The sequence below is a fragment of the Anabrus simplex genome, chromosome 6 (genome assembly GCF_040414725.1).
Source record: "Anabrus simplex isolate iqAnaSimp1 chromosome 6, ASM4041472v1, whole genome shotgun sequence".
NCBI classification, from domain to species: Eukaryota; Metazoa; Arthropoda; class Insecta; order Orthoptera; family Tettigoniidae; genus Anabrus; species Anabrus simplex.
The window spans coordinates 106,543,399-106,555,576 of record NC_090270.1 but is presented as its reverse complement, the minus strand read 5'-3'; the positions used below and the strand labels follow the sequence as shown (position 1 = coordinate 106,555,576).

General features: G+C 42.6%; 1 protein-coding gene across 6 annotated transcripts in view; it reads left to right on the top strand.

Moving 5' to 3' along the window:
- LOC136876152 (monocarboxylate transporter 14) overlaps positions 1–12,178 on the top strand; it is a 204,432-nt gene that overhangs the window by 151,698 nt on the left and 40,556 nt on the right. For 5 of the 6 annotated variants that reach the window (XM_067149866.2, XM_067149868.2, XM_067149865.2 and 2 more), the window contains exon 2: positions 9,990–12,126. In XM_067149866.2, coding sequence (XP_067005967.2) covers positions 10,717–12,126 — 1,410 coding nt within the window. In that variant the 5' untranslated portion in view covers positions 9,990–10,716. Of the gene's footprint in view, positions 1–143; positions 462–9,989; positions 12,127–12,178 lie in introns of those variants that run through there. The other variant, XM_068228325.1, reaches the window with a different exon arrangement.

Here is a 12,178-nt window from a genome sequence, read left to right as displayed (position 1 = left end):
TAGCTGCCAGAGCCCCGGGTTCTTAAAACCGCTACTGTTCTTCTTTAGACGATGGTGGGCCGATGAGCTAGCTGTTACGCCCCTTTAAACAACAAACATCATCAAACGAACTAGACGATTGTTTCCAATGTGAGATTGTTGCTATTGTTCGACTCACCGTTGTTTCAGTCCCCGTGTCTGGCTACTCGCTGGTGTTGAAGGACCGTCGAAGCCAAAGCGGTTTGATCTGGAAATGTCTTGTAAACCGCGGCTTCGAAATGTAAGGGTGGGGGATGCTAGGAGTGCTCCGCTGGTAGGTAACTTCATTGCACAATGGAAGTTCGAGTCTAGACAGTAATAGTGTTACATCGTTCTCCGTCAGACTGCAAATATTGTGAAGTGCTGTGCTGTGGTGTGTTGTCTTGCAAGACGTTGATTACTACAGGAAGTAGATCAGGAAACTTATGTCATTTCCTGTCATGGTAAGTAGTGAGCAGTGATAACGCATTATTTAGGGTATAGTTACACAATTGTGAATCTTGAATTGACTATACTTAAGGTGAGCGTATGATCAATTTACGAAATCGAGATGCGCATTTAAGAAAAAAAAAAAAAAAAAAAAAACAACAAATAATTAGAAAATGACAATTCTTGTCCAGTGGCTCATAGTTTTAAGTAAACATTATCCTAAAGTCATAAGTGCTTTTCAGTCGCAAACTAGCTTTTGGGTAGCGGTAGAGGCATACTTCGCGTTTTAGTGTTCGATGTTTCCTTAACGCCACCTCCCCGCATTCATAGATGGACTTTGTACTTCGTTTAGGAGCTTGTCGCCATGCGTTCCCTTAATAATGTTGGGATACAAATGTCACATTTAGATCTTTGTTCAATACAAGTGTTCAATTCATATCAGAAGTCAGTCCCAAGCGTCTCTGTTCGCCTCCGGTTTCAAGAAGACTGATAACACAAATTACGGAAACTCAGTCGGTGTCGCAGAAGTTAACTTCAGTTTGTTATTACATCGATTTCAGTGTCTTAAATTGAACACAAGGCTTGCATAAGCAAAATTACTCGATCATTTAAGAATATCTGAAGGCGGCACTTGATAAGAATTGAAATTGGTTTAAGTTTCCATCCAGCACTAATCAGGTTATTTTTTTTTCCTCTTACGGGCGAGTTGGCCGCGCGGTTAGGGGCGCGCAGCTGTGAGCTTGCATCCGGGAGATAGTGGATTCGAGCCTCATTGTCGGCAGCCCTGACAATAGTTTTCCGTGGTTTCTCATTTTCACAACAGGCAAATGCTGGGGCTGTACCTTAATTAAGGCCACGGTCGCACCCTTCCCACTCATAGCCCTCTCATACTCCATCGTCGCCATAAGACCTATCTGTGTCGGTGCGACGCAAAGTAAAATTGTAAAAAAAAAAAAAGTAAAAATGAATGTTTTGTCTCTTGTATTCATGGGGTCACGTATTGTTTAACGCATATGAATTCCTTATCCACAACCGTTTTTAACAAATGCAGCCAAAGGCCTTATTGTTATAACAGAGCCTATAGTCTTTATTAGTATCACTCTTGTCTAGATATCGCTTCCTGTAATACTCGAGTAAATTATTTAATATTTTCAAGAGGTCCAGAATATTCAGCGGTATCTTACTATGAAGTGGTGTGAAAACACGATTGAAACGTTGCTCTTTCCGAAGAAAGACTCTGATGACTGATGTATAAAATTGTGTCTACGTTATATTTGTCTTAATCATGAGGGAAATTACCGTACCTTTAGTAAATGGTATGACGGCCTAGTCTTGGTTCAACTGGACGATAAGTTCATATCTCAGAGAGAGAGAGAGCGTACCTTTTGTTGGGATGTTTTCAAAGAAAAAGTAGCTTGTGGATTCCTATCTAGTGATTCAAAGTAGGATTTTACAGGAAAGAACATAGGCACGAGACGTTCATCAGCACGAACTAGAGCAACTACCTAGTTGTTCCACTGAACAATGAGATCTGCTGTTAACCTGATCTACAAATTCGCAGAACTCGATGCACCTGTTAAAGTAAATATAAGCGGAAATAGGAATGGCGCAAGTCCTTATACTGTATTTTCATTAAGAGGATATCGGCAACTGTATGCCTAAATAAATACCTTCCTTTCTTCTTTCTTTCTTTCTTTCTCCCCCCCCCCCCCCCCCTTTTTCCCGTTGCACCTCTAAATTAAAATGCATGTTGTTAGTTCTCCAGGGTGCCGATTGTATTGCTTATATTTAGATCAAACATTCTTTTTGGAGCGCAGACAGAGCTTGTGTGTGCTGTTTACTGCTTAAACAATAAATTGTTCCTATTACTTAACAGTAAACTGAGGAATGGTATCTAAAACACTTTGTGAATATTTTAATGCCGTTACAGTTTGATATGACCCCCTGTGGGTGGGGGACGCAGATGAACACTCGCACGGGATCCCCTGCCTGACGTAAGAGGCGAATAAAAGGGGCCCAAGGGGCTCTCAACTTGGGAGTGTGGGTTGGCGACCACGGGTCCCTTAGCTGAGTCCTGGCATTGCTTCCACTTACTTGTGCCAGGCTCCTCACTTTCGTCTATCCTGTCCGACCTCCCTTGGTCAACTCTTGTTCTTTTCTGACACCGACGGTATTAGAGCATTCGAGGCCTAGGGAGTCTTTCATTTTCACGCCCTTCGTGGCCCTTGTCTTTCTTCGTCTGTTACTTCATTTTTCGAAGTGACGGATCCCTTCTTTTTCTTCTTTTTCTCTCTGTCTACCCCCTGTGGGTGGGGGATGCAAACGAAAAATACACCCACGGTATCCGCTGCCTGTCGTGAGAGGCGACCAAGGGATGATGATATTAGAACCATGAAACTCCTTGTGATTAGTACCACCACGCGGGGAACACCATGGGTCGCTTTTCCTTGCGCGTAGTACTACTATGTTGGGTACCAAATAGGTTTGTGATTAGTAGCAAACGAGAGCGCGACGGCTTTTACAGTACCTGTGATTAGTAGCACTATATAAGAGACACCATGGGATGACGGAACCCATGGTTCTGGCTTGCCTATGGTTAGTACCCACTATATGAGGAACACCACGGGATAGTACGAGTCCTTGTGGTTAGTACACATAGGTGATGAACACCATAGGTTTGCTTTGCCTGTCAATGGCGCCGCAATGTGCGAAACACCCTAGGTCTGTAATACATGTGCGAATTTCATTACCTGTGAGTAGTACCATAATGTATGGAATACCGCGAGTCTACGCTGCTCTCGATTAGTACCACAACATGACAAATACCATGGTTCTACTTTTCTTGCGATAAGTACCATTATGAGGAGCCAATGACTTGGATTTTGGACTCCTTTCGACTACAAGCATTATCGTTTCAGTATCGTGCTATAGAGGCAGTCCCTTGGTCAGTAATACTATCGTGTTACGCCAGCTTCTCTGCATGTGAGGCACTGTGGGTCGGTTCCATTGATGGTTTTAAATTCATATCCATCCATCCATCCATCCATCCATCCATCCATCCATCCATCCATCCATCCATCCATCGTCCTCACGTTTTGAATTGTGGTCAGTGGAGGATATTGGGTTTTTAATTTGTCATCTCATTTCGTACAATTAGGGGCCGATGACCTAGATGTTAGGCCCCTTTAAACAAGCATCAATCAACAGTTTGATATGAGGCCCATTGAACAGCAAAGGCTTATGCGCCAAAAGGCAGTTTTAGAGAAATGCGATTCAAGGTTTACTGAGCTTTATTTAATGAATCTATAAAGACATTAAGAAGTTCAGATGTGGACATAACGTATTAATAGTGTGAAGTATGATTGTAAAGCGCTATTTGACAGATATTCAAGGTTTCTTAACGCTAATATAATCGACAATGTTATTTAAATACGGTATGCATTCATGCGTTTAATAGCGGAAACTGTTCCCCTGTAGCGTTAACATTTTGCAAGAATTGTTCTAATATTAATCATTAATACAATTAATGAACAATACATTACACAATAAAATATAATGAATAAACTAATAAATATAAGTGGTTCTTGGTGCGGATTACTGTAGTCACGTCCTAGTTCGTGAACCATGGGCAACGGCTGAGTAGCGAGTGGTCCTGAGAGTCGGGATACCAGTTGCTACGAAATGGGAATGGGCATATTCTGGCTCATGGCCCTCCTTGTGCTCAGGCGGCTAGGACTATACAATCCACCGGTGGTCCCTAACCCGTTAGAGGAGAAATCCTCACTTGGACTATGTGTAAATGGGATAGCATCCTGTTTCGTGAATTTACCGAGCTCAAAACATTTTAAGCAAGTCTCGGACCTATGGGAGTAACGGAGTCCCACTCCCATTTGACAGGCGAGGGACTCCTTGGAAAAAACTGTACCGGGCGAGTTGGCCGTGCTGTCAGGGGCACGCAGCTGTGAAAAAAGGAAACAACTTGGCGAATGAAATGGAATTCGATGGGGAGCTATCAGTGTTAATGGGGCTTATGGCAGAAAAAAGGTAGAACTGGCTACGTCAGCAAAGAGGATGTATCTGGATGTGCTAGGAGTAAATGCTATTCGGGTAAGGGGAGATGAAGAGGAAGAGATAAGAGATTATATAGTGTACTTGACGGGTGTTAAAAAAGGAAGGGCAAATTGTGGGGTAGGGCTGTTCATCAAGAATACTAATGCATGCAACATAGTTTTTTTTTTTTTTTACAAGTTGTTTTACTTCGCACCGATACAGAGAGGTCTTATGGCGACTATGGGACAGGAAAGAGCTGGAGTGGGAAGGAAGCGGCCGTGGCCTTAATTAAGGTACAGCCCCAGCATTTGCCTGGTGTGAAAATAGGAAACCACGGAAAACCATCTTCAGGGCTGCCGACAGTGGGATTCGAACCCACTATCTCCCGAATACTGGATACTGGCCGCACTTAAGCGACTGCAGCTATCAAGCTCGGTAACATAGTTTCTGTTAGGTACGTAAATGAGTGAATGATGTGGGTAGATTTGGCAGCTGGAGGTATCAGGGCGAGAACTATCTCAGTGTATTCAACATGTGAGGGTGCAGATGAGGATGAAGTTGACCAAGTTTTATGAAGCATGGAGTGACATCTTGGTCAGGGTCAACAGCAAGGATAGGATTGTGCTAAAGGGCGATTTCAATGCGAGAGTTGGAAATAAAACTGAAGGATACGAAAGGGTGATTGGTAAATGTGAGGAAGATACGGAAGCTAATAGAAATGGGAAGCGTTTGCTGGACTTCTGTGCTAGAATGGATTTAGCAGTTACGAATGCATTCTTCGAGCATAAGTCTATTCACCGCTACACCGGGGAGGGTAGGGTTACCAGCTCCATAATAGACTGTATCTTAACAGACTTCGAATTCAGAAAATCTGTTACGAATGTACGGGTTTTCCGTGGATTTTTCGATGATACAGACCACTATCTGATCTGTAGTGAACTAAGTATCTGTAGGCCTAGGACAGAGAAAGTGAAATCTGTCTGCAAACGAATAAGGGTAGAAAATCTCCATGACGAGGACGTTAGACGGAAGTACATGGATATGATTAGTGAGAAGTTCCGAACAGTGGACAGTAAGCAGGTTCAGGATATAGAAAGAGAATGGGTGACATACAGGGATGCTGTAGTAGAAACAGCAAGGGAATGCCTGTGTGTAAAGATGGGAAAAAGCGAACATCTTTGTGGAATGATGAAATGAGAGCAGCTTGTAAACGTAAAAAGAAGGCTTGTCAGAAATGGCTCCAAACAAGGGCTGGTGCAGACAGGGAAGTGTACGTAGCTGAAAGAAACTGAGCGAAACAAGTAGTTATTGAATCAAAAAAAGAAGTCGTGCGAAGAGTTTGTGGTAATAACCTGGAAAGGCTAGGTCAAGAAGCAGTAAACCTTTCTGGACAGTAATAAAGAATCTCATGAAGGGAGGGAAAACGGGAATGAACAGTGGTTTAGGTAATGCAGGTGAACTCCTAATAGATTCCAGGCAATCACTGGACTGGTGGAGGGAATATTTTGAAAATCTTCTCAACGTATAAGGAAATATTCCTGGTTGTGTCGCGAACAACAGAGCTCATGGGGTGGAGGAAAATGATGTTGGTGAAATTGCAGTTGAGGAAGTGGAAAAGGTGGTAAATAAACTCCATTGTCATAGAGCAGCAGGAATAGATGAAATTAGATCTTGAAGTGCTGAAGTATAGTGGGAAGGCAGGGATAAAATGGCTTCATGGAGTAATAAAATTAGCATGGAGCATTGGTAAGGTACCTTCAGAGTGGACAAAAGCAGTAACTGCACCAATTTATAAGCAAGGGAACAGGAAGGATTGCAGCAACTATCGAGGTATCTCATTGATTAGTATACCAGGCAATGTATTCACCGGCATCGTGGAAGGGAGGGTGCGATCAGTGGTTGAGAGGAAGTTGGATGAAAATCAGTGTGGTTTCAGACCATAGAGGGGTTGTCAGGATCAGATTTTCAGTATGCGCCAGGTAATTGAAAAAATGCTATAGAGGAATAGACAGTATTATGTTTATGTTTCGTAGATCTAGAGAAAGCAGGGTACCAAGGAAAAAGATGTTCGCCATACTAGGGAACTATGGGATTAAGGGTAGGTTATTAAAAGCTATCAAAGGCATTTATGTTAACAGTTGGACTGCAGTGAGCATTGATGGTAGAAGGAGTTATTGGTTCAGAGTAGTCACAGGGATTAGACAAAGCTGTAATCTTTCACCTTTGTAGTTCGTGGTTTACATGGATCATCTCCTGAAAGGTATAAAGTGGCAGGGAGGGCGGGATTCAGTTAGTTGGAAATGTAGTAAGCAGTCTGGCCTATGCTGACGACTTGGTCTTAATGACAGACTGTGTCGAAAGCCTGCAGTCTAATATCTTGGAACTTGAAAATAGGTGCAATGAGTAGGGTATAAAAATTAGCCTTTCGAAGACTAAATTGATGTCAGTAGGTAAGAAATCCAAGAGAATTTAATGTCAGATTGGTGAAACAAAGCTGGAACAGATAGATAATTTCAAGTATTTACGATTTGTGTTCTCCCAGGATAGTAATATGGTGAGATTGAATCAAGGTGCAGTAAAGCTAATGCAGTGAGCTCGCAGTTGCGATCGACAGTACTCTGTAAGAAGGAAAGCTATCTTTACATCCCCACATCGGTCTGTTTTCAGACCAACTTTGCTTTACGGGAGCGAAAGCTGGGAAGACTCAGGATATCTTATTTATAAGTTAGAAGTAACGGACATGAAAGTACCAAGAATGATTGCTGGTACAAACAGGTGGGAACAGTGGCGGGAGGATACTCGGAATGAGGAGATAAAGGCTAATTTAGGAATGAACTCAAGGGATGAAGCTGTACGCATAAACCGTCTTCGGTGATGGGGTCATGAAAGGCGAATGGAATAAGAGGTATAGAACTAAATGAGGTCACATCACTAGTTGCAAATAGAGGATTGTGGCGACGTTTAGTAAATTCAGAGGCTTGCAGACTGAAGGCAGAAAGGCATAACGGTCTACAATGATGTACGGATGTATGCATGATATGATTAATAAAAAGAAATACGTAACCATGCAGTATAATGTGTACTGCACCGAAGATGCCTGCGCTGGTCCAGGTTGGTTTGTGCTGTGAGGAACCATGCGTATGTCAGTAATGTAAAGTGTCATCATCCAATGCTGCCTCTTCTCTGGTGTGTGACACGTTTCCATGATCAGTAAATATACTTGTGATGTATGCATGATTATGCGCGGAAATGTGCGGAAGACGTGAGCGAATATCTGGAAGTTTTTCTGGTGAAATAACTACAGGTTTAGTGTACTTATTCGGTAAACTGAGTATCGAAAGATTGAAATGATGATCGTAGCCCTTCACACTTCCTTTTTTCAAATGCACTTGATCTGAACTTACAGGTTCTCCGCTGAAAGTAGGTTTAATGCCAAATCCCATTTTGTAGTTGCTGGAGAAAACAAAAATTCTCCCCTCTGAAAACTTGGCGCCTGGAACTTGCCGCTTCGTTATGTGCTGTTGCAAAATTTCTACATCTTTTTTGTTATTTTGACATGCATTAAGTAAAATTTGTAGGTGGGGATATTATTTTGGACCGAACTTTACTACTGCAGTCAGTAAGCTCCTGGACTGGCGCCTACAGTGTAGGCAACACAGCGTACACTTTCATAGCTTCACATCGTCCCTGAAAATAGTCGCCGTTGGTTGCTGAATCGCTGCTGAAATATGACAGGAAGATCCTATACGGCTGGTCTTGTGGGAGTAATAATCACCTCGGCGGAATGAAATCTACGCGAATGTATTTTTGCTTTCAAGAGGGGAAAGAGAGATAAATCGCATGGTGCGAACTCAGGTGAGCATGGAGGGAGTTGTAAACGGTGACCTGTTGCCTTGCCAGTTCTTCTTGGACAAGCGCAGAATGATCTTCACTAGCGCTGTCGTGCGGCAACAGTTCGTTCTTCCTAGCCCAATGCTCAGGGCGCTTCCGACGAATTAAATCACGTAGATGGCGAAGGATCTCCTTGTAGCTGTTCTTGTTTACAATTTATCCTTCCGGTATGAACTCCCTGTGCACAGTTCTCAGTGAGAAAGAAAACAACGGTTCAAGCATCACCTAGTCTTTTGACCTGTCTTTTCGCTGTTTTTCTCCGTCGTGGTGGGTTATGTAGCGCATAGCTATCTGCGAAATGTCACTGTAATATTTGTCCCAAATGGAACATAATAATACCTTTTACACAAATGAAGTGAAAAATCTGCGGTGAATTATTTTTTTTTTTTGCTAGGGGCTTTACGTCGCACCGACACAGATAGGTCTTTTGGCGACGATGGGATAGGGAAGGCCTAGGAGTTGGAAGGAAGCGGCCGTGGCCTTAATTAAGGTACAGCCCCAGCATTTGCCTGGTGTGAAAATGAGAAACCACGGAAAACCATCTTCAGGGCTGCCGATAGTGGGATTCGAACCTACTATCTCCCGGATGCAAGCTCACAGCCGCGCACCTCTACGCGCACGGCCAACTCGCCCGGTTGCGGTGAATTAAGAAATACCGTCGTTACTAGAGAAATATCTAGAGAAATATGTATACGTACTTACGGGCTGTAGACAGGACTCACTTATGTTGTATTCCGCTGCTCGTGCCGTCTTTTGTTTCTTGAGGTCCAGGGCTAGCACCGACGAATGGGAGTGCTATGTCTGTGAATTCTCATTATCTTTGTCCATATGACTAGCACGGGCAGTTCAAACAGCAAAATAGCATGATCCCTGGACAAATAAATATATTACTTTTTTGTTGAAAGGAGAATAGTATTGTTAAAAGGAGAATAGCATTATCCCTGGACCAATAACATTAATGAATGAGTTAGGGCACAAAACGAATGAGCAACATGAAGAAAACGACACCTAATTAATGCAAACGACTTCAAGTGTGCAAAAACATCACACACAAAAGTGTTAGACAAACAAAACACATACGGAAGCGCTGCGACGTAGCAGAAAGAAAAATAGTTGTAAGGTAGTAAAGTATGTATGCAAGTAAAATATTTCGTACTATTTCTTAATTTACCGTAGATTTTAGACTTTATTTGTGTGAAAGCAATTATTATGTTCCATTTGGGACAAATATTACAGTGGCATTTCGTAGATAGGTATGCGCTACGTAACCGTCGTGGTGATACGGGTGAATTTGCCTAATTTTTGACAGAACTTTAAATTTACCCGTTGCTCAAACTACTACAGTCTCAAGTTCCGCCGCTCACATTCAACTACCTTCCACGACAGGGGTTATAGTTTTGCTTACACTGTATGCGCGCAACTGCCCCTTGCTGGGCCTGGTGAAGAACCGTCAGGGTACCATCCCGTGGTGAAACCTATCTGCTGTAGTGCACCACAACGACACTAGGCAGCCAGTCCTCGACCTTAATGACTGTACTACGTATACATATGTGTATTAGTATGGTGGAACATTATTTGATTATTTTATTTTTTTGTTTCAGGAGCTGTAGTTAACGCATGGTGCGTGCGAGTAATTGGTTCAACTCCAGTCTCCTGTTGGAGAACCCTCCAGCCCATCTCTCTACGCCTTACTGTACTTACGTCCTTGGTTGTGAGAAGAAATCTCAGGGAACATCGTCATATAATTTGCGAAGACGGTGCCGGTCATTGATGAAAAAATTCCGTTTTTCTCATTATTCAAGCATAAGTTACACACATAAACAGAATATTTCTTCGAGAAGTATACTGAAATTAAAACGAAGAGTTTCACTGACACATCTCAATCGATATCACCATCAGTTTCCATTAGATCTTCAAGGTTGGCCTAGGAGATGGACAAAAACTGTATCTGAAATTCCATTAGATTAGGCTAATTGAAGAACTTTAAATAAATTACATTGCAAATTGTGTATAAAAGTTATCGTGTACAATATTTCAGTGTTATTTACGTGTTAACGAAAAAGGTAGTCTTCGTCAGAACTGCGTCATCCCTTCAGAGGAAAAATGAAAAGCTAAAATGTGTTCAAAATAATTTGGCTGCGACAACCAAAAGCGTATGTACACCCCGTAAAAAGTTCAAACGAGTATCGTATGTTGTAGATATTCCTTGTCATATAATTATATGACCTCGTGATATTAAATTTATACAGAAATCACCCATAAACAGTCCCGATTTTGTTATATTCTTCGGAATTTATTAAAAGTACAAAATAGTGTTAGTAACTAATAATGAGCTGTAAACAGGAACAGGGGCGAGAATTAGCACCCATAGTAGGATGGACAAATGGATCTCCAAGTATTAGTCCAGGGGCCGATAAAACCGTGCCACGACTTCCCATGGTGCCAGCGTCGCCAGCAAGATCTGCGACTAGTAGTGGTATCGGACGTGATTCACCGAGAACGGCAAGTGTTAGTGAATCAGGAGATTACTCCCCTGCGCTCTCCAGTATAGGTTGCGAACCTCCACTCTTGCCCTCTTCACCCTCTGTTCTTTCGAAGGAATCAGATAAAACGCAGGATAAGGAAGAAGCGGACGAACATGAAGACCACGACAATGAAAAGACACCGCTTAGGAATGGCAGCGTTCCGGCACACACTGCAGTTCCCATGTCCGTTGTAATTACTAACAACCCAGCATACGAAGTCAAATTTCAAGATAACCAGGATGAGAAATGCGTCAAAATCAACGCAATGGAGAAAGATTCAATCTGTAGCAGTAGCTATTCTGAAGACTATGAGGAAGAAGACGAAGAAGAAAAAAAGCCGAAAGTTCCTGATGGTGGCTGGGGTTGGGTGGTAGTATTTTCATCCCTTGTAATCAGTATGGTAGCGGATGGTATAAGTTTTTCGTTTGGACTTTTATTTGTTGAGTTCCTTAAACATTTTGAAGAATCGAACAGTAAAACATCTTGGATTGGTAGTCTTTTCATGGCAGTACCATTGTTATCTGGCCCAGCTGGAAGTGCTCTCGTTGATCGCTATGGTTGTCGCTGGATGACAATCACTGGAGGTCTAATTTCAGGTTTTGGTTTCGTGCTTAGTTCATTTTCGAATACGATTGAGTTACAGTTCATCACATTTGGTGTTATTGCTGGCCTTGGTCTGGGACTGTGTTACGTTACTGCTGTTGTATCTATTGCGTACTGGTTCGATAAGAAGAGAACTTTGGCAACTGGTCTGGGAGCGTGTGGTACAGGTATTGGTACTTTTGTGTATGCTCCCATGACAACGTATTTCATACAAGAGTACGGTTGGAGAGGTACTATCTTATTGCTAGCAGGTACTTTTCTTAATATGTGCGTGTGTGGGGCGTTGATGCGAGACCCGGAATGGTGGACATTAGAACAAACCAAGTCGGCGAGTTTGAGTACGGGAAATAAGTCCATGAAAGGTGCCTCGTCTTGTGGTTCAATTTCTGGTAGAAGTGTCACTGATGTTGAGTCCCAGTTCCCTGGAGTGGAGGAGATACGCAAGTTACTGAAAAGCGGCCAAACACCAGAGTACATCCTTACAACCCTCGCTACCTACGTTGACAAGGAGAAAGCCGTCGATGAAGGAGAGGAGAAAGCAGAGGGGACTAAAACACCAGCGTACAGCTCGGTTATCAACTTGCCTACTTTCATACGGCAGAGTGAGACGGTAAGTACACATTAAACGTGTAGCTTTTCCAGTATAATATGAAAGCATATTG